This window comes from Schistocerca gregaria, chromosome X, assembly GCF_023897955.1.
Source record: "Schistocerca gregaria isolate iqSchGreg1 chromosome X, iqSchGreg1.2, whole genome shotgun sequence".
In the NCBI taxonomy this organism is placed as follows: domain Eukaryota; kingdom Metazoa; phylum Arthropoda; class Insecta; order Orthoptera; family Acrididae; genus Schistocerca; species Schistocerca gregaria.
In genome coordinates, this window is record NC_064931.1 from 604,252,750 (window position 1) to 604,276,003 (window position 23,254).

The window sequence follows — 23,254 nt, forward strand, 5'->3', positions numbered from 1 at the left end:
ACAACTGACAGTGAAAAATATTTACAAAACGGTACATGGCTTGTATCCTATGAACTTTTTATGCAAACCTGGGACACAGTAAAATATTTTGTTTTAGTATTTGATGTTAAGTGTCCATTAGTGTCTACTTTTGAACCAGTTCTGCAGTTTCTGCATTCAAAAATTTTGTATTCTTGTTATTCCAATGCTTGGCTGTTCAATGGCACCCACTAGGGAGGCAGCAAATTTTCTTAGCTCTACCCCTAACACACAGACTAATTATTTATTGATGTTCCAATGGTACATTATACAAGAGAATTGAATTGATATGAAAGAAGCCATAATTATAAACGAGGACAGTACTTATAGAAGCTAACAGATACATATCGTAATACATGTACAGGAATAAAATGTGCTAGTAATTACAAGCTTCAGCATTTCCAAGAGTGAATTCTTGAATATAAAAAAGTACTCCATTGATGTCATGTTCTACTTCTCATACTTTTAAAATCTTATTTATCTTCTCATCTGCCTCCAACTTTTATATGAAACAGCTCACTCATGCAGAGCTATAAAACAACCAAATAATAAGTTACCATAATTCCACCTTACAATTCACATCTTTAGCCTGAGCGAAAATTTCTGTTATACTGTATGTTACTGTCTTCTGTTATGAAATGGTAGGAAATATGACAAATAAAATGCATCATGTCCAAGTTACAATGTAGAAATATTTACATTAAAGAATTTATTAAAAGAAGTTTCCAGAAGATAAATCTTTAATTTATTTTTAAACTGTGGCATTACAGCGCTAAAAATATTTTGTGAATGCTGGGAGTGCATTAAATACCTTTATGCTTGAGTAGTACCCTCTTTTGTACTAGACTCACCTTTTTTCATCAACATGCAAGTAGTGTTTTTACTTTGGGTCATTACAATGAAAGGCACTATTGATTTTATACATGGGGCTCTTAATTATTTTATGCATTGAGAGGTTCTTAATTAAAAATCATGAAAAGGATGGGATGTCTTGTGAGGTCATTGTTTATATTTTATGTAATTAATATATAGATTTCAGTTAACTCTGCTTAGATTTCGGATTGCTCTTTTCTGAATGACAAATACTTTATTCGCTATTTGTTGGTTTCCCCAAAATATGCCGTAGGACAACAAGGAATGAATATGGCCGAAATAAGCAGGCTTAACAGTGTCAGTATTAGCAGTTGCTGCTATAATACATAGAGCATAAGTCGCTGATCTAAGTCTTTCTCTGAAGTTCAGAATGTGGTAAGATCAGTTTGGTTTATTGTCGATGCGGAAGCCTAAAAATTTTGGAGACTAAACTTGCTGTGTATCTTGATCATTACAGCTTAGATTTACATCGTCCTGAACTTCTTAAGACCCATTGAAATGAACATACTTTTATAAAAATAAAAAGTCAGGCCATTGCAACTAAACCACTTATGGAGATCATGGAGTACAAAGCTGGCAGATGTAATTTAACTGTCAGGAGTTTTTTTAACGAAAAGAGATGTACCGTCGTAAGTTTTTTAGTAGTTTTTATACAAAGTGGAGGGTCATTAATAAACATAAGAAAGAGCAAGCACCAAACCTTGCAGCACTCTTGTACTTACTGTCCCCCAATCAGATGAAGCTATTGTGCCATCTCCACGATTCAGCAATACCCTCTGTTTCTATCAGTTGGGCATGATCCAAGCCACATTCCCATTTTGTCACTTAAACCATAACAGATTGCTTTCGAAATTATTTCATGGTTCACACATTCAAAGGCTTTGGTTAAATCACAAAATATACCAACAGAAGCCAATCTATTGTTCAGTGCTTCTAAAACATTATTGGTAAAGGAAAAATAGCACCATCAGGTGATAAGCCTGTTTGGAAGCCGAACTGATAGTGGTTAAGAGCCTTGTGGATGGTCAGTTGTTCCACGATTCTCTTATGTATGTTTCTCAAGAACTTGGGAGAAGTATGTTAAAAGGGAAATTGGGTTATAATTTGAAGTATCAGTTTTATCCCATTTCTTGACCAGTGGTTTCACTTCAGCATACTTCATTGTATCTGGGACATTACCTTGTTTAAGGCTCCACTGATGTCATGTTCTGCTTCTCATACTTTTAAAATCTTAATCCAAAGATTATATAAAACAGCTCACTGATACAAACACCAACAAAAGAAAGTATTTGACATTTTAGCATTTTTCTCTTTCCAGACTCTTCAGTTTTATTTCTTCCAATTCTAGAAGCTGTTTCTCAAAGATGGTATCTATTTTTTCTATTTTATTAGACATGGCATGGACAACAGTCAGTGAAACTTATCAGTATAAGTATCTCATCTCACTGAAGCTTCATTGCTTTCCACAGAATCAAGAACAGCATTTGAATGTGCTGTACCATTTTCAAAAGTTCCTGTATCGTCAGTGGTGCTGGTATTTACACATAAAGGTTATGAATAGTTTGTGCCAAAGCTGCATTCTCTGGTAACAGCTTAGGAATCCTATTCAATTTCTTCTTGAATAAATATCTCAAACATGTCCATTATTTCTTATATAAGCCTTTATAAAACAAATAAGTGGATAACTGAACATTTTCTGTAGGCTTTGGAGTTAAATACTGATAAGTTCATTTCACTTAAATTCCTCATAATACAGTCAAAATTTCTAGTGGTCCACATCTGACAAAATGGTGGAGTGAAATTTAATCATCTATTTCTACTAAACTCCATAAACTTACAAAATTTCAGAACAACATAAATCTTTTCCGATGTACGTAATGAAGGTACATTAACAAACAAATCATATGTAGCCAGTATGTTAGTTTTTGTCAAGGGACTGACTACAAAAAAACTGACAACAAAGAGCAGTATAAGAAGAGAATGTATGTAATGAGAGTTGAAATAAGTACCTCATGAGTCACAAGACCCCACAACCACCCCAGAAAAATTTAAGAGGGGGGTGTTCTAGTCAGCCAAGTGGTTACTTTGAGAAACAGCCCAGTATAACACTCATCAGCTCATTGAAGTATTAACTAATTGCCTTACAAATGGAAACAAATTAGTGAGATAGTATTCTAATTTTGTAGAGCAGCATATATTTTGAATCAGTTAAAAATCTGTAGTAACAGATCTAATATTACCTGCTGGACACCAGGTCAAAATTCAATGCCAGAAAATAAAATAAGAGTAATAAATTTAAAAAAAGAACAAAGATGCCCTCGACACAAAGTTTTGTTTGAAGTCCACACTACTTTACTTAACAATAGTACTGCTGAAGATCGTATGCTCTAGCCATCCTTTGACACTTAACTGACTTATCCCATCAATTACCGGGGAATCTACAGTTCAACAAGCATTCCAAACTGCAGAGCAGTTAAAAATTTCTCACATAAGGAAGTCCTTGCAAAGGTGAAAGAAATTATATGTGACAGAAAAAATTCCTAGGAGTGACTTGGATTGAGTCCCAGACCTTTATATTTGTAGTCCATAAAAATCGTGCTACAGTAGTTATAGAACTTGAGGATATGAGTTTACTCAGTTTTCATCTCTTGGCAGAAAAGTTTGTATTCAGATTTTACAGTAGAGGTAGCTACAGATATCATACAAAATACTTCCTACTTTCTCGACAAACCAAAGAGACTCATATGTGTCACAGCTAGAAGACTTTGAAAGAACACTAAAAGACCTAAGCCGCAACAGAGTTTCTGGAGTTGATAAAATTCCGCCAGAACTACTAACAACCTTGGGAGAGCCAGCCATTACGAAACTATTCCATCTGGTGTGCAAGATGTATTACACAGGCAAAATAGACTTCAAGAAGAATGTTATAATTCCAACTCCAAAGAAGTGTGAATATTACTAAGTTATCAGTTTAACAAGTCATGGGCACAAAATACTAACACTATTCTTTACAGAAGAATGGTAAAAGTGGTTGAAGACGATGCTGGGGGAGATCAATTTTGATTCCGGAGAAATGTAGGGATACATGAGGCAATACTAACACTACGATTTATCTCAGGAGATTAGTTACAGTTGGACAAACCTGTGTTGAGACAGCTTTTAAATTCTGAAGATAGCAGGAGATAAAATACAAGGAGAAACAGTTACCAGATGGCAGTTATAAGAACTGAGAGGCATGAAAAGGTATGCAATGATTGAGAATGGAGTGAGACAGGGTTGTAGCCTTTCACCAATGTTATTCAATCTGTACACTGAAAAAGCCATAAAGGAAACCAAAGAGAAATATGGAGTAGGAATTAAAGTTCAGGGAGAAGAAAAATAAATTTTGAGATTTGCTGATGATATTGTAATTCTGTCAGAAAGAGCAAAGGTTTTGGAAGAGGAGCTGAACAGAATGGATACTGTCTTGTAAGGAGAATATAAGATAAAAACATCGACAAAATCAAAACAAGGATAATGGAATATATTGGATTTAAATGAGGTGACGCTGAGAGAATTATAGTTTTGCTATTTGGGAGGCAAAATAACTGATGATGGTCAATGCACAGTGGTTATAAAATGTTGACTTTCAATGCAAGAAAGAAGTCTCTGAAGAAGAGAAATTTGTTAAAATCCAATATGTATATAAATGATAGGAACTCTTTCAGTAAAGATTGTATGGAGTATAGCCATGTATAGAAAATAAACAGGGACAATAAACAGTTTAGACAAGAAGAGAGTAGAAGCTTTTGAAATACGATGCTCACAAGAATACCAAAGACTAGATGGATAGATCACACAATTAATAAGGAGATATTGAACAAAACTGGGGAAGGAAGAACTTAACTAAATGAAGGGATTGGTCGATAGGGGACATTGTGAGATATCAAGGGATCACAACTTTTGTATTGGAGAAAAATATGGGGGGGGGGGGGAGGCTTAAAAATCATAGAGGGACAAGAGATGAATACAGTAAACAGATTCAGAAGGATGTAGTAGCAGTTATGCAGAGCTGAAGAGCCTGGAGCAAAACTAAAACAACAACAATATAACATGCAGAAAACCTGGAATTTATCGAATGCTTGGGCTAACTGTAACTTCCAAGTTTCAGATGCAATTAGGTCACGCTAATCTTCACAGACATAAAACAAAATTTTAATGCTTGCATCACTAAAACAAAAATCATAGACTAAATCTAATACAGGAGAGACAGTCTTCTCACCTGCATTAACTAGTGCACAACGGTGAACAGATGCAGTTCGTGACACTTGTTTTCTTAGAATTACTAAGGGCTTGAGCCATCGACATTTATTTAACAAATCCTACAAAAAAACAACATATTTTTGATAAGTTTTTAATGCGCTGATGCCCTGAAATAGCAAATTTTCACAACCTGCAAAATATAATGCTTAAGCAATCAAATACGACAATTCTTAACCATCAATTTAGGGTTTTCCGTCAGTTTGTTACTTCAAAATGTACTAGTACTGATGCGTTTTCGTTTGTGGCAGTTTAACTGCTTCATGTGTATACATTTAACAGTCAGTTGTACACATCAAAAATAACATTGGTAATTACTGCACAAACAGCTCTGTCCATGACCATGCAACAAGAGATAGAAGCAATTTACATTTACCAAGAATAAATAAACATACAACTCTACCAAGGAATAAAACTGTACAATAAATTACCAAAAGAGATTAAAGAAACAGCAAAAATACATTTATTTAAAAAGGCAGCTAAAAAGTACCAGTTGTGCAACACATTTTATACAGTAAAGGATTACTTAGCTAAAACAGAGTAGGGGTTTGATAAAAAATGTATGCAAATAAATAATAATAACAATGATTATAAAATATCCAACATTCCACATAACACATTCACTTTATGTTTTTCCTTCTTTTTTCCTTTCTGGATATACCTACCCCCAAGCTATGCATGGCACAATACTAACACCTATTTCTGAGCTCAACATTATCACTCATTATGAAGGATGTTGACTCAGTTTTTCAGGATAGCAAATGGGAAGTTGCAGTACATAAAATGACCCAGAGATCACCAGTGTGTGTGTGTGTGTGTGTGTGTGTGTGTGTGTGTGTGTGTGTGTGTGTGTGTGTGTGTGTGTGTGTGTGTGTGTGTGTGTGTGTGTGTTCAGTGACTGATGGTGAGATATGAATGAACGATATGGCATTAAATTATTTAATAAGTTATTTGTAAAAAAAAGTATTGTATACCAGGAGAAAATCTAATAATCGTCTCTAACATAAAGTCTGTAAATATATGTGTATACGAATTAGCTTACTTTAAATTGATCTAAATTTATAATTACGTTGACATGTTCTATATTCTTGTAAAAAGTGATCTACAGATGAATAAAGCTACTACTACTACAACTACTACTACTCTAGTTGTTGTATTTACGTCATCACACCATCAATTGTAGTTGAGAGACGAGCCTTTATTTGTATACAGGGTGTTACAAAAAGGTAGAGCCAAACTTTTAGGGAACATTCCTCACACACAAATGAAGAAAAGATGTTATGTGGTCATGTGTCTGGAAACACTTCATTTCCATGTTAGAGCTCATTTTAGTTTCGTTAGTATGTTCTTCCACCTACGCTCAATGGAGCACGGTATCATGTTTTCATATGGGATACTCTACCTGTGCTGCTAGAACATGTGCCTTTACAAGTACGACACAACATGTGGTCCATGCATGATGGAGCTCCTGCACATTTCAGTCGAAGTGTTCGTACGTTTCTCAACAACAGATTCGGTGACCGATGGATTAGTAGAGGCGGACCAATTCCATGGCCTCCACGCTCTCCTGACCTCAACCCTCTTGACTTTCATTTATGGAAGCATTTGAAAGCTCTTGTCTATGCAACCCCGATACCAAATGTAGAGACTCTTCCTGTTCGTATTGTCGACGGCTGTGATACAATACGCCATTCTCCAGGGCTGCATCAGCGCATCAGGGATTCCATGCGATGGAGGGTGGATGCATGTATCCTCGATAACGGAGGACATTTTGAACATTTCCTGTAACAAAGTGTTTGAAGTCACGCTGGTACGTTCTGTTGCTGTGTGTTTCCATTCCATGATTAATGTGATTTGAAGAAAAGTAATAAAATGAGTTCTAACATGGAAAGTAAGCATTTCTGGACACATGTCCACATAACATATTGTCTTTTTTTGTGTGTGAGGAATGTTTCCTGAAAGTTTGGCCGTACCTTTTTGTAACACCCTGTATACATCATGAGAGGAAGTGTGGCTGTGCTCCTTACGAAGATATACTTTAGCTGAAACACCTGGATGAGGCCATATTTGATTTTGTCGTGCTCGTGTTTGATGTGTTTTAAATTATAACTAACTTATAATTTATGTCTTGTAAATAAATGCTGTTCCAAAATACTAGCATCTTGATGAGCTCTCGAAAAGGTACACTTTACTGATACTGAATGTCAAATAATGAATTATCAGTGTTTAAAGATTTAAGTGGCCCTATGGCACAAAACAAAGCTACTATCAATTACAGGCTGCTGTGGTGAAGTGGGTAAATCGACTAGACGAGGGGGAGTTACATATGTGGAATGTTTGGTTCGCAGCCAGCCATCTGCCTACATTTTAATATTCATCTTCACATTCCTGATAGCTTCTGTGACTTGTAATTCGCAATCATTTACAAATTAAGCATAAAATACTGAGGTGAGAGTCAATATTCAAAACACATTGATTATCTGGTAAAAACAAACTACCACTCACTGTCAGAACAAGAAAACATAAACAGGACCGAGACATGTGAGAAATAACTGAGTCTCACTCTGAGCGACCTATAAACTGTAAAACAAAATTTACTTTCTAGTTATTTTAGGAGACTTCTGTTCCAAACAAGAATGTCTTGAAATTAAGCACATACGTGTACAAAATACATTCTAGTAATGGCGCAGGCATACTTCTGCTGGTGTTTTTTCTAGTTGTTTCAGTTACTTTCAAGAGAAAAGGAAAAACTTTATTTTCCTAGCAATGAATTTTAATTTTATTAGAAGATACTTCACACAACCAGCACATTTATTTAGTAGTGGGGGAGCTTCTCCTTAAGTAATTTTTGTAATACATATCACTACATAAATAACTGGAAAGCAAGAAAATATAGCAATACTTGTAATTTTTCCAAAAATTAGAACACACCTCACACAACCATCACACTTATTTAGTGCGGGAGGAGCTTCTTAAGTAGTATTCGTACTACAAAAATAATGAGTATGAAGTGAGCAGAAGGTCACTTTCAAAGAAAAAAAAGACAGCAATAGTTCCCCAGATTTGCAGTGAATGAACCAGTGAACATATAAAGAGCTTCTGCTGTAATTCGTCTGCTGGAAAGGCTGCCAGATTCACGACGATAACTTGACAACAGAGACTTCCATTGATGCCTTCTAGAAAACCAAAGTACATCTTTGAAAGGAGCGCAGCCACGGTACCTCTCGTGATGTATATACAAATTAAGGAACTTGCACGGCTGGCACTGTGCTTAAATCAAATGAAATCGGTAGGCGATCATGTGACGTCCGTCGCTCGCTTCTTTTGAGTCGCCATATTGGATACACCATTTTACGCTTCTTTCTACCGTTTTGAGGCAGATTCGTAAGGAAGATGTATCACTCTAGGTGAGATTTATTATAATCAAATGTCAATTAATACAACGTCATCTCTGCAGAGTTAAGAAAATGTTGTATGAACAGTTTTACAGAATTTTATGCGTTTTTCCTCTGCTTGTGTGGTTTGAAGCAGCTGGCATGGTGGCTCAGCGTGTTCGGTCAGGGAATTATCTGCCGTCTGTAGTAAAAAGAAACTGAGTGAGTGGATCAACGATGAATTTTTAGGGGTGTCATGGGACGTCCGCCCCGAACAAATAAACGAAAGATCAAAGTTCTGCACAACTAGCAATGAGATTTATATTCCTTCTTGTCACAAATATTTGACGGTTTTTTCCGAACGTGTCGAATATGGTTGCTGGCAGCTGCCCTACTGGCCACTTCGCATGCGCGCCGCGCGTTTTCTCAACTCGTCGGTGAAACTGCACTACTGGCCATTAAAATTGCTACACCAAGAAGAAATGCAGATGATAAACGGGTATTCATTGGACAAATATATTATACTAGAACTGACATGTAATTACATTTTCACGCATTTTGGGTGCATAGATCCTGAGAAATCAGTATCGAGAACAACCACCTCTGGCCGCAATAACGGCCTTGATACACCTGGGCATTAAGTCAAACAGAGCTTGGATTGCGTGTACAGGTACAGCTACCCATGCAGCTTCAACACGGTACCACAGCTCATTAAGAGTAGTGACTGGCGTATTGTGACGAGCCAGTTTCTCGACCACCATTATCCAAACGTTTTCAATTCGTGAGAGATCTGGAGAACGTGTTGGCCAGGGCAGCAGTCGAACATTTTGTGTATCCTGAAAGGCCCGTACAGGACCTGCAACATGCGGTCGTGCATTATCCTGCTGAAATGTAGGGTTTCGAAGGGATCAAATGAAGGGTCGAGCGACGGGTCGTAACACATCTGAAATGTAATGTCCACTGTTCAAAGTGCCATCAATGCGAACAAGAGGAGACAGAGATGTGTAACCAATGGCACCACATACCATCACGCCGGGTGATACGCCAGTATGGCGATGACGAATACACGCTTCCAATGTGCGTTCACCGCAATGTCGCCAAACACGGATGCGACCATCATGATGCTGTAAACAGAAAATGGATTCATCCTAAAAAATGACATTTTGCCATTCGTGCACCCAGGTTCGTCGTTGAGTACACTATCGCAGGCGCTCCTGTCTGTGATGCAGCCTCAAGGGTAACCGCTGCCATGGTCTCCGAGCTGATAGTCCAACGTCGTCGAACTGTTGGTGCAGATGGTTGTTGTCTCGCAAACGTACCCGTCTGTTGACTCAAGGATTGAGACGTGGTTGCACGATGCGTTACAGCCATTCGGATAAGATGCCTGTCATCTTGACGGCTAGTGATACGGGGCTGTTGGGATCCAGCACGACGTATCGTATTAGCCTACTGAACCCACCGATTCCATATTCTGCTAACAGTCATTGGATCTCGACCAACGCGAGCAGCAATGTCGCGATACGAACGAATTGATGCATGGTGCAGGGAATGGTAACTGAATCTCAATGTAGACAAGTGTAATGTGCTGCTAATACATAGAAAGAAAGATCCTTTATCATTTAGCTACAATATAGCAGGTCAGCAACTGGAAGCAATTAATTCCATAAATTATCTGGGAGTAGGCATTAGGAGTGATTTAAAATGGAATGATCATATAAAGTTGATTGTCGGTAAAGCAGATGCCAGACTGAGATTCTTTGGAAGAATCCTAAGGAAATGCAATCCGAAATCAAAGGAAGTAGGTTACAGTAAACTTGTTCGCTCACTGCTTGAATATTGCTCACCACTGTGGTATCCATACCAGATAGGGTTGATAGAAGAGATAGAGAAGATCCAACGGAGAGCAGCGAGCTTCGTTACAGGATCATTTAGTAATCGCGAAAGCGTTATGGAGATGATAGATAAACTCCAGTGGAAGACTTTGCAGGAGAGATGCTCAGTAGCTCAGTACGAGCTTTTGTTGAAGTTTTGAGAACATACCTTCACCGTGGAGAAAGCAGTATATTGCTCCCTCCTACGTATATCTCACGAAGAAACCATGAGTATAAAATCAGAGCGATTAGAGCCCACACAGAGGCATACCGACAATCTTTCTTTCCACGAACAATACGAGACTGGAATAGAAGGGAGAACCGATAGAGGTACTCAAAGTATCCTCCGTCACACACCGTCAGGAAGCTTGCGGAGTATGTATGTAGATGTAGATACAATAATCTGCAATCGTGATACGCTACAATCCGACTTTTATCAATCTCGGAAACGTGATGGTACGCATTTCTCCTCTTTACATGAGGCATCACAACAACGTTTCACCAGGCAACGCTGGTCAACTGCTGTTTGTGTATGAGAATTCGGTTGGAAACTTTCCACATGTCAGCACGTTGTAGGTGTCGCCACCGGCGCCAATCGTGTGTGAATGCCCTGAAAAGCTAATCATTTGCATCTTACAGCATCTTCTTCCTGTCGGTTAAATTTCGCGTCTGTAGCACGTCATCTTAGTGGTTTAGCAATTTTAAGGGCCAGTAGAGTATACACTTTGACCGTGTTCCAACTTTGGCGACAATAATTGCATGAGGTTTGAGGTTATGTGTGTTCCTAGACTGTAGACAAACGGAGGAACGGAGAATATTGTTCGCTTTTTGGTTATCTATGCGTTGCATAGGTGTTTGTGGAATTTCAGCGCTGCTGATTAAAAAAATAAGCAATATATTGTTGCTTCTGAGACCTTCACATGCGATCAGAACACAGATAGTTTGTCAATATCTGAGCTGCATGGCAGAATTTATTGAATTAGGGGCACATATACAACTTAATTAAGAAAAATACAAGCAAATGTAATTCTATCTGTGAAAATGCTCTCGTCTACAAGACTAAAGTCCCATAGTTCGAGTTGACCGACATTTTTTAAGGAATTTTGTTGCCAGGAGGGAAGGCTACACAAATCAAGAAGCTTCATACTTTATACATTGTTCACCCATTTAAAACGTCGGAGCATTGCTCCCCATTTGCATATGTTTGAATTTTGATATATTGCCACTGTTCAGAGCTATCTTCAAGAGAGTAGTTTGCAAACCATTCTCTACTTAATGCGGCCTGCTTCGAATAATTACTGCTGTTAATGTCCATAATTATTACTGTTAATGTCAGTAATTATTGGTGTTAATGAAAAAGCGTCATCACCAACTAAGATCGCATCATACAGCATGCCGAGTGTTCTCGATTGCAATGCACCCAATGTGATATGTAATTTCAGTTCTGGCGACAGTGCTTCATGCATTACAGTATCTTTATCCCTTATCGCATAATGAACTCTATTTAGAAGAAACGTGAACATTTCTGGTGGCATTCTAAGATAATTAAAAGAATTTCTTGGATCTTCCATTACAAATTATTTCAGTAAGGATGCTGAACAACCAAGCTGACGTCTTTTATTCATCCAGTCACGAATTGAAACAAGTTTCTTATTTTTTTCTTATACAGCGATTCCACGCAACATGCTTTAACTCCATCACTACTCGTGCGACGTGCAGCTGCCAAAACTTTCATTTCAGACGGCTCAAGAACCCACAAAACGACGGAACTGAAGAGTATACTGGTTTCGCCGTGTCTACAGTCAAATATGAAATCGTTTGCGTTCACTCATTCCGCGCAACGAGTGGCGCAACCCAATGTCGTCGTGTAAACTAGGCATAAGAGTACAGCTTAAATTATTGCAAGTAAAGCGAGCAGCAATGATATTTATATATTCTTGCCTGTCACAAATATTTGGCTGTTTATTTTCGGATATGTCGCGATTGCCGATTGTGTGGTTAGGCAAGAACCTAAGAGTATTGCCGCTGGTAAAACGACGCCAGAAGCGAGGGATGATATGTGACAGCTTTCCGATTTCGGCCGAATGCCAGACGTATTCCAGATTTTTAGTCACTCGTGATGTACAGACCCTGATGTGACGGTTATGATGCAACGATGCCATGAGACCAGTGTGAATTGGCCTTAAATTTGTTTTGGCAATCTTAAGACATCCATACAGTATAGTCTAAACATATATAAATGGAAAGATTTACTGATGTACATGACTGTAGTGCCTATTTTTAAAACAATGTAATACACGGAGTATGGTACGCAGAAATGCATAACAGTGAAAGGTCCGTTTGTGTACCGTCCTTCGGAGCAGTTTAAGGGGCTGTTAACTAAAAACGTATTTCTTAGGTTTACGTTCATAGTTTCAATAACTTGCGAAGCAGGTCGTGCCACTACTATAGGTTTCCAATTGCAGGGTGACTTTCACTCAAATTTTTTTTATCATTATGAAATGGCTCTGAGTACTATGGGACTTAACTTCTGAGGTCATCAGTCCCCTAGAACTTAGAACTACGTAAACCTAACCAACCTAAGGACATCACACACATACATGCCCGAGGCAGGATTCATACCTGCGAGCGTAGCGGTCGCGCTGTTCCAGACTGTAGTGCCTAGAACCGCTCGGCCACCCCGGCCGGCAGACACAAATAAATACGATCATTTGATCACTATAACTATTCCATCTGTCAGGTGACTGGTTTCCTCAGTTAAAACGGCACTGGCGTTGTAAGCAGAGAGTCAGTCCGCCATGCCGTCAATTGAGCTGCAATGTTAACTTTACTAATTATGTTCCTGTCAGCCCTGGTGGCCGAGCGGTTCTAGGCGTTTCATTCTGGAACCGCTCGACCGCTACGGTCGCAGGTTCGAATCCTGCCTCGGGCATGGATGTGTGTGATGTCCTTAGGTTAGTTAGGTTTAAGTAGTTCTAAGTTGTAGGGAACTTATGACCTCAGATGTTAAGTCCCATAGTGCTCAGACCCATTTGGATCAATTACATTCCTGTAATTGTTTGTATGAAACTGACAACGAGCTCAAATTACAGCGTATGAATGGGTATTTGTTCGCCAGTAATTCTCGTTTCTCACCCATTTTCCACCAGGCTTTGTATTACTTTTTGGAATCATAGGTATAATTATCACTATCTTTCCTCTTGACATTCAATCCCGCCTTTCCTTTATAATTAATTATTTTAAGTTATTACTAATTTAATAAGTAAATCCGAATTTCAGAAAATCTCAGTTCGATGAAAAATACATTATTAGCTTCTCAAACAGTGTCTCTCCTTTTTGAACTACGCACGATGTTTTAGAGCTTTCTGGAAATGGTATTTGATAGGCGTGGTATCTGGACAATTAGATAGTCGATAACGTGGTACATACCATATTCCCTTCGACAGAGCGCAGGCGCAGGGGCGTGAGCCTGGGAGAAAGGAGCTGCTGATTACGCCCGTGTCGAAGACGAGGGAATTGTTTGGAGTTCAGTGTAGCGAAATTAAGTAAATTTGTGTCCGACAGAGGGTGCACAGGCGTTGTGCAATAGAAAGATATATTTCCGGATCTTTACGCCTAAAATCATCAGTTTGCCGTCGTTCTCGGGTTGGAGGTATTATCTAGTGTCCGAAGAAATAAATAATAATTCTCCGCGATATTTAAACACAGGCTTAAATTTTTTTAGTGTAATGCATAGAAAAAATGTGAGTATGGTCTGTGTGTAGAGTGAAATTATTTGAAGATTAAAACCTCTTCCATTAACTGATGTAGTAAGATCGGTGATATGCACGTACCCGTTAGTGGATTGATGGCTCATTATTATTTGTTATTACTCTTTGACTGTACAATTCTGAGCATGTTGTAATGTAGCGTTTTAGGTGAGAAGTTATGTGGTGTTCTTATTTTTTTTTTTATAGTCTGTATCGGAGTGTTGTTATAAAGTAATTTTGTGGAGTTTAGGCCTTGCATTGACAGTTGTTTATACCTGAGTCTAGAGAGTAAAAGCGTACTTTTCGTTTCGCGAGGCAAGGCATAAAATAAAATTGGCGGTGTTTGTCAACGGTCTATATTGTGATATAAATTGTGAGAACATGTGAATTTGAAATTGGAGATGTCCACCAAAACACAAAGAATAAAATCCTTGATATTCTCTACATACTCCAATTATGAATACTGCACGCTTTACGTTCAGGCCACTCTGGCTGTTTTGTATGTACAGTAGGCTGCTTGCACTCTTGCTAGGAATATCAAGGGAAGAGCAGGCATATTGTACTGGAAAAGTATAGCTCCACCACCTGCATATATTGGTGGTGGTACACTTTTATGTAATCTTGACTACAAAAGCAAGTTCAAATACATAAACATAGTTAATTATATTAAAATTTTTAGTGTTACCTGCTGTCAGTATATAGTAGGCAAGCATTGTTATTGAATAAGTCAGAAATAACCAACTATACTAAGCAAGACTATTTCAGTGACACCGGCCACCCACAAAAGTGTAACAAAAGTGCATTATATATTGAGTTAATCTCGGGCAATGCTACAGATCAGTCTGTCATCACATCAAAGACTTTGAATGGGGCTCTATCATCTTATGTACTGGAAAAATAATTTGCTGATTAACGTACAAATTTCATTGAGCTGGGTAGCAGACTGACAGTTTTGCTGAAGTGACTCTTGCGCCAAGTTATTCAGAGAAGCAGCTGAAAGTGTGAATGGGGGATTTGAAATCTCATCCTAATGAATGTAATGTACCTATCTGCACCACTTCACCTTTTTGTTTGCATTTGTGTTATGGATTTAATGATTTTGGGCACCATAGCACACCAAGAATGTTGTAGCTGTGTAGTCTTCTAGTAGCATCAGACATTTGAAATGCCTATAATGGATTTCTTTTGAAAAAAAAGGGGGGTGGGTTTCTTGCATGAAAAAGCCGAGAAAGTGGCCTCAAAAAGCACACTATTATTCATACCTGGACATGCTACACAAAAGTAAATTTTGAATCGTGTATGATTCTTACAAAGCCACCTGGTAGAATATGTTGTAGAAAATGTGGAGAAATATCACTCGCATTGTGTGTTAAAAACAGCTTTTAGCAGGCAAGGCTTTGGATAATGAACCAGAAACTGTATATGATCAGAAACTCAACCCAGAAAAGATAAAAACTGGCTAATAATATATTTTGGTCCCAGTTTGTTTTGTGTGTGTACTGAAAAGTCTCAGAACTACTAGGAAAATGTACAAAGGTAGTAAAAGAGTTAAGAAATTTGCTGTGATCTTTTATTTCTCATCTAGTTCTAGTGGAATTTTTTTAAAATTTTTATGTGTGTGTGTGTGTGTGTGTGTGTTTTTATGTCATGCTAATTGGCTCTGAGGACTATGGGACTCAACATCTGAGGTCATCAGTCCCCTAGAACTTAGAATTACTTAAACCTAGCTAACCTAAGGACATCACACTCATCCATGCCCCGAGGCAGGATTCGAATGTGCGACCGTGGCGGTTGCGCGGTTTTGGACTGAAGCGCCTAGAACCGCTCGGCCACACCGGCCGGCGTAATGCTCATTGAATAAAGGTAGAAATAAAAAAAAAAAAGTGTAACATAAGCTAATATCTATGCCAGTTTCTGAAAATGAGCTCAAATGAGTTTGTTTACTATTCAGTGTATGAAATGAAAACTCTGAACTATATTGATCCACGAAGAATGCATGTGCGTCACTTGTCTGTTCACTGGACAGAAATACAAAATGTCATATTCCTGTGTCATTTTCTGTAAAGTTTTTCCTGTTCTGGTAATATGTGCATAGTAGTGCCATATCTGTTGCCATAACATATTGGTTTCAAATAATTTCACATCAGTTCTCATCTTTTAACTGGTATATTATCATTTGTTGTCCACTTTACATATAGTCCTACCCTTTAATGTCATTTCAACAAGTCATTGTATTCTTTACATAATCTAGTTGCTCATTCAGCTTAAATTTTCAGTAATTTGTTTTATTCAGTTAGTTTTGTTTCAGCGTTTAGGACATGATAAAGTGCAAAGGCTAGACCTTGCCATTCTTAATCAGCATAATGCCTGCTGCTGAGAAGTACCTGTCTTTCCAACCCCAGTGCAAGCCATTCTGTTTACCATCAGTGGAGAAGCCTGTAATTTACACTTCATAATGCCCTCAGAAGGGTTGATCTTTCTCCTGAAGAAACTGATTATTGTACCTGGAACTGACAATCCTGTTCCAGGCTTATACAGTTGTGATGTTCACTGTGAACAAGATTGCAAATTTGCATATTCTTGTAGGGGTTCTGAAGAATTTCATTTCTACTTGCTTTTTAAGTATGTATACACAGATTGTTCTGCTACTTGATTCTGAGGGGAAGGTATCGGTTCTTTCTAGGAACACATTACTCGACTTTTCCTTGAGTAAGTTTTGAGGGTTTTTTCCCCTCATTTCTTTCTCCTGTCTTTATTCTTGAAATAAGAATGATTTTCTTATTGCTTCTTAACAGTGTCAGAAGGTTACCTACTCTTCTTTGTATTATTACAGTTTAAATCATGGTATTCATCTACTCCTACTTTCTGCTAAGAAAACATTTTGCACTGCTCTGTGCTTCATTTATCAAGACTATAACAATGTGGAGGTAAAATTATTTGTTTGATATTTGAGTAATGTGCCACTCTGCTCTTTGTGAAACTTCAGTATGTATTGTTCCTTTCTCTCGCCATTTGATTATGCTATGTTATACATACTATCCTGGCTACATATTGTGCTGTTGTCTTCTGTATTTGCCCTAAGGGTTCTGTCATTACTGGCATAATAGAAACTTAGCCAATTCATAACCTGTAGCTGTTGTGCTGGCTACCTGTTAACTGTATGAACTCAATCTATACTTGAATTATTGTCCAGAGCTAAAATGAAGTACTACATTATACAGAGTGTATCTCTGAATTGTTGAAAGCATGCAAGAGCACCCCCTTTCCAGCTCCTGACAACCTTTTGTCTGAATTTCTTGTAAACGGTTTGGAGGTTAGCATTGTGTCCGTAGGATATTTTGGGATTTAGGAGACACACTATTCAACTTTCAACCATTATAGTGACAGTCAAACTTTGTATTATTAATATGATGAGTTCTCAATTTCATTCAGCTTACTTTCCCTGTGTTGTGGTGATAGACTGTGACAACTAGCCTTGGTGTGGAATGTGCCAGCAGATTCACAAATAAGAGAAATCTGCTTCGTGAAAACATGGTTACATTCTTGGTACTTACATAACTGATTTTTTTAAATTTTTTTATTTGAATATTAATCTACCACAAAATCTTGCGAAATTTAATCCAACCACACACAAGCAGTGTACACAGAAATGTTTATGGAGTGAACATGCAGTTTTGGGTGGACTATTGATACATATCAGTAGTGAACCAATGTAGAACAGTGACTGTTGTGTTGTTGTTACGGATCTACAGACCATGGGGAGTATACCATATGATTATGAGAAAAAAGAATGAAGTGAGGCAACCTCAGACATTCATGACCTCATTTGTCATAGTCCTGTAAAACACGGCTTTACTTAGCTGTCAATGAGGTCCTCAGTGAGCTACCTTTACTTGAATATCACAGGTGATTACTGCTTTAGCCTTCAGAGATCTGTTTTATCATATTAGTGTGTGTCAAAAAGCAGTGTCTCCAGCCAGAGACAATATAAGAAAGCTGTGTGTGTGTGCCACCCCGCCCCCCCCCTCCCTTTCATTAAGTCATTTTCCTATTTTCTTTTGAAATGAAAATATGATGTTGTCCCTGATCGTTCTGCACACCAATAGTAGTCATGGGTAGAAATATCTCAGATGTGAAATCCACATCTAAAAAGGAAAAAGTGCAACTACCATATACATATTATCAGTGTACCATCATACATAGCACTTTCAGATATGTTAGCACAACTATTGTGGAAACAAACATGGCATAGTAAACATTTTAAAATCACATGTTGCTTTTCCCACTGTTCTGGTTTTTGGATCATAACATTCTGTATCCATAAATATTTTTATTGTAATGTATAAATAGTGGACTTTTTTGCGTTACAGAAGTGTCACATTCCACCCATATGCTTTGCTCCATGATGTCATCAATATGGTGGAAACGGCTACTTCCAGTGTACACACAATGACAATGATGTAACTACATACACACGGCAATAAATGTGGACAAAAATGAAAATGACATAACGACTCACTCCAAAAATAAATGAAAGTAACAGGACATCCACGGAAAATTGGGGGTTTAGGCCGGGGACAAGCTAAACAACAAGAAAAATCTCTGCATTATCCCAAAACAAATAACATTAAAAAAAATTAAATTACCATGTTCAACTACACCAATTAAATCACAAGAATTCAACATTTCCCTTGAGCTCAACCACATTTCCTTTAACCTATATAACTCGGCCGCAGCTATCAATATGAAAAAACTATTGCCTACAACTCCGAAAAGTGGAACCAAAACCCCAACAATTCAAAAACAGAAATACTCCATATTCACTATATCAATTAAAACGCAACTGACCTACCATAAATATACAACAGACAAAGCGTCACAATTACTATAGAATAAAGCCAAAACAAAAATTACTTAGCAAAAAAAGCCTCCAGCAATACCACTTGGGTAGTCCACCACACGCATGTGTGCATGCCGACGATGCCACACGTTTATATCCCTGTTCCGAGCTGCTGGATCTCTCAACTTCGTGGTGTTGCCACAAAGGTGACACACCTAATGTTCTCAGCAATAGGACTGGACATCTGCAGAAAATGTATGTCAGACATCATATCACCACCCATCTTGGAGTTTAACAATACACTCATGAAATTCACTGTCTTGTCCATACCGAACAAAAAAGAATAAAAAAGGAAAAACACTGTAATAGCTCACTGAAAACATTTCAACAACCCACGTTACCATATCAACTATCTAAACTCAAAACCACATTAGCATGATAACCTCTCAGGAGATAACTTTTGTAAGAAGCTAAACTTAATCCTAGATTACAGCTTGAGATAGTGCTGTGGTTAGCACACTGGACTTGCATTCAGGAGGATGGGAATTCAAATCCCTGTCCAGTCATCCTGATTCAGGTTATCTGTGATTTCCCTAAAATGCTCCAGGCAGATGCCAACATGGTTGCTTTGAAAAGGGCATGGCTGATTACCCCCATCCTTTTGCAATCTGAGTTTGTGCTCTGTCTTGGGTGACACCACTATTGGTGGGATGTTAAACTCTAATCTTCTTTCATTTCTTAATTAACTGTCTAATCACAGTGGAATGCAGATTCAGCATTCTTTTTAAGGAATTGCAGCTAGAATGCAACAAACAAATCTTTATCACATTGATATCCATGGACAAAGAGTTTACAGGCATTTAAACATTAAAACTGTTGATGTACATAGGCATTTGTCACTATATGCTGGGCCCCCCTCCCTTCTTGAAATAGATTGAATGAAGCCACATTTTGACAGCTCTATCATGTCAAAAGGAATATTTGATGCTAGTCATTGGATTTGATTAGAGAGATGATAGTAACAGCTGATGTGACTTTGCCATTGATGTGTATTTTCACAATTTTGTTGGTAGCTGCTGAACATAATGCATGTGAAAACAAAAAACCTAGTTGTGGGGGCAGGCATATGTGTAACTATTCGAAAAATCGCCAATGTTACGACGTTAGTCAACATGTTCTTTGACATTTGTCACATGTTTGCTGTCACTGGTCAGAGCCAACGACTAGTATTGAATATTTCTCTTTATCCCCCTTTAGTCCCTTGTCATGTTGAAAATAGTTCATTGTCTGCAGAGTTGTATGAACTCTTGAGATTAGTGTTGAATTATTAAAAAAAAACCTCAGGTCATCAGAAAATATTGATTTTCAGCAAAAGACTAGTACCTACAGGATTATATTAACTCCTATTGGTTTATGGTTTATTGGACATGAACATTCTCTTGCATATCTGTAATTTTTGGTCGGTCACTCCTTTAACAGATACCATTAGGTAACCTACATTTCCATTGTAAGGGCAGATCTTTCAGTGTCTACTGTCACTGTCCTGTCATCCATGCCATACAGGCAGTTGGACAGGTAATGTCCCAGTCAAATGCAATCCTCCCCTGATGCTTACCCATCTTTATAATTTTTGTATGATTATTCCATTGTAAATGTTGTCAAAGACATTATGTAAAACATACATTAGTTCAGTGATTGCTTTGGATTTCACAATGCATACGGTGTATGTGAGTTGTAAAATGGCTTAGTCATCCAAAATGAGGGATTTGATGTTTCATTTAGGATATGAACCATTTTGTAACTTGTAATTTTTCATTTACCTAAAGTAGTCTGAAGGCCACTAGATAAATAATCACAAACCTTTTGAATGAGGTGTTCTTGCATGGTTATATATTCCCTCAGTTGTAATGTCAGTGATTCTTAGATTGGTGTGGATGTTCCACAAAGAGCAATATTTTACAATTGAAATTTATTGTTCTTATTTACCTATACTTGTTTTACCTTGTTCTGTCATCTTCATTGTTTAATCACTTCCATTAATTGTTGGAAACCTGCTTACAACTGACAAAATACATTGTGTAACAAAGCAATAAATCCAATATGTAAAAGGCAGCTGCTTGTTTAAAAAGCATCCACACTGTTGATGGACTATGGATCAATGGTTAACTGAAAATGCTAATTTTGTTAAGCTGGGCTACAAAATATTATTGGCGTAACTGTGGGATAGTTTGTTGTAACTACAAAGCTATTCTGCAATTTTTAGAAGATAAATTATGAGTGTGGGTAAAATTGTATTTCTTTCACAACCTGTACACACAGTTTCCTAAGTCTGAGAACATGTTCCCTACATGAATGAAGAAAGAAAGGAGGGGGCAGGGGGGGGGGGGGGGAGAAAGAAAAATATGAATACTTCAGGAATCTGAATTGTGTCCTGGTTGTAATGGAGCCAAACTAATTTTTAGTCTGTGCAGAATGAACAATCATACAGCATGCCAGCAGTTTTGATGACATTAGTAATTGTTTATATGGTAGTGTGCATATCAAAGTGACATTGTACACTAGTGAAAGTCATAGCGAAAAACTTTGTTTTTAACATCTGCAGCTGACATATTCATTGCCAGAGAATTCAGCAGCTGTATTGGTATTAAAATTTCTTTCATACCTTCATTTTTTTTTCACTCCCAGTCAAAATTTTTACCAAAAGTATATACGTGTTATATATAATTGTTAAATTTACCTATCATGTCTGTATCACAGCTACACATCGGAATACTGTAATATGCAACTTTGGTCATATTTTAAATGGGTAACTGGTGGATGGGTGGGAGAAATTATGGCAGAGGGGGTGAGGGGGATGAATGTCAATAGCATAGTATATTTACATTCAGTAAAACATTATAGTAACTGTAAAAAAAGTGCAACTGGGACTGAAAGATAAATAAGAAATAATACACTTGGTCATTTTCTTTGTGCCACGTCAGTTGGGTCCCCAGATTTGAGTTTTAAGAGCAAGTTGTTAGAGGGTGATGTTTGATTGCAGTTTCGGTAAAGATGTTTGTGAATTTCATTTCTGCTTGCAACATTAAAAATTTACATGTATAATTATGTGATATGGGACCTATATCTATTGTTGTATCAGTGTAAGAAGACCGCTGACAGCCAGTAGTGCTGTTGCCATTAACTGTGAAGTTAAAAAGCCTGCAGACAAAAAAAAGTAGTCTTTGAAGAAGATATGACAACACTGAGGCTTTGCCTCAGGGGCATTTACAAAGTTGTGGTATGCAGTTGGTTCAGATAGGTGCACGAAGCAGCTGTGGCCATGCCCAGCCCATTGCAACAGTTAGGGAGCCTCTTATGCCGACTTGGTCATAGATCCTGACCAGTGTAACATGTTGCAACACTTGCACAAAGAATAAAGAAATCTCCTCTGGGCTTTAACGAAGTTTTTACTGTAGTTATCATTATGTTGATTCCTGGAAGGAATCATTTCTGGTCCCACCACTCATCATTGGTCAGCATTTTACACCCACAACTAATTATTGAATTACTCATGCTTCCTGAGGAAGAAAATGAATTGGATAATGCTCTGACATATGATATTGGTAAAGAAATGGAGGAAATTTGTCAATAAGCCACAATACTTTTATTTGTTTAACTACCTGAAATGTGAGGTTTTTTGTTATCAGTTTGTTGACATCAATTTTTTTGATTATTTTGATGTGGCCTGCTGCAGCTTCCTTTTGTATGCCAGCATCATCTTAGAGAATCACTCACTCAGTTTCCTTGAGTATTTGTTGGATATATTCCAATCTATCTTCTATAATCTTTGCCCTACATCTTCTTGTACCATGGAAGTTATTACTTGATGTCTTAACACATTGTATGATCTTCTCTTCTTGTAGTCAGTGTTTTCCCAATATTGTTGATTCTGTAGAGAACCTCCTCATTCCTTATCTTTCAGCATCCTTCTGTAACACCACATCTCAGATGCTTCAGCTCAATTCTCTTCCTGTCTTCCTGCAGTCTTTGAACTAGTTCTATAAAATACTATGCCCCAGAGGTACATTGTCAGAAAATTCTTCATCAAATTAGGGTCTGCATTTGATTACTACTAGACTTCTAGTGGGTAATGTGTAACCTATTAGATACTGCAGATTGTAAATTTCAGATGAGTGTTCAGCCTGTTGACGTGAAGAGCCCACCAAATAAGTCTGTTTATAGGAAGTCCTC

General features: G+C 37.7%; 1 protein-coding gene across 1 annotated transcript in view; it reads left to right on the top strand.

The window, feature by feature from the left end:
* Positions 1–13,835: 13,835 nt before the first annotated feature.
* LOC126297539 (transmembrane protein 43 homolog) overlaps positions 13,836–23,254 on the top strand; it is a 255,443-nt gene continuing 246,024 nt past the window's right edge. The window contains exon 1 of the mRNA XM_049988451.1: positions 13,836–14,178. Within this exon, the coding sequence (XP_049844408.1) occupies positions 14,164–14,178 (15 nt within the window). The 5' untranslated portion in view covers positions 13,836–14,163. The remainder of the gene's footprint in view (positions 14,179–23,254) is intronic.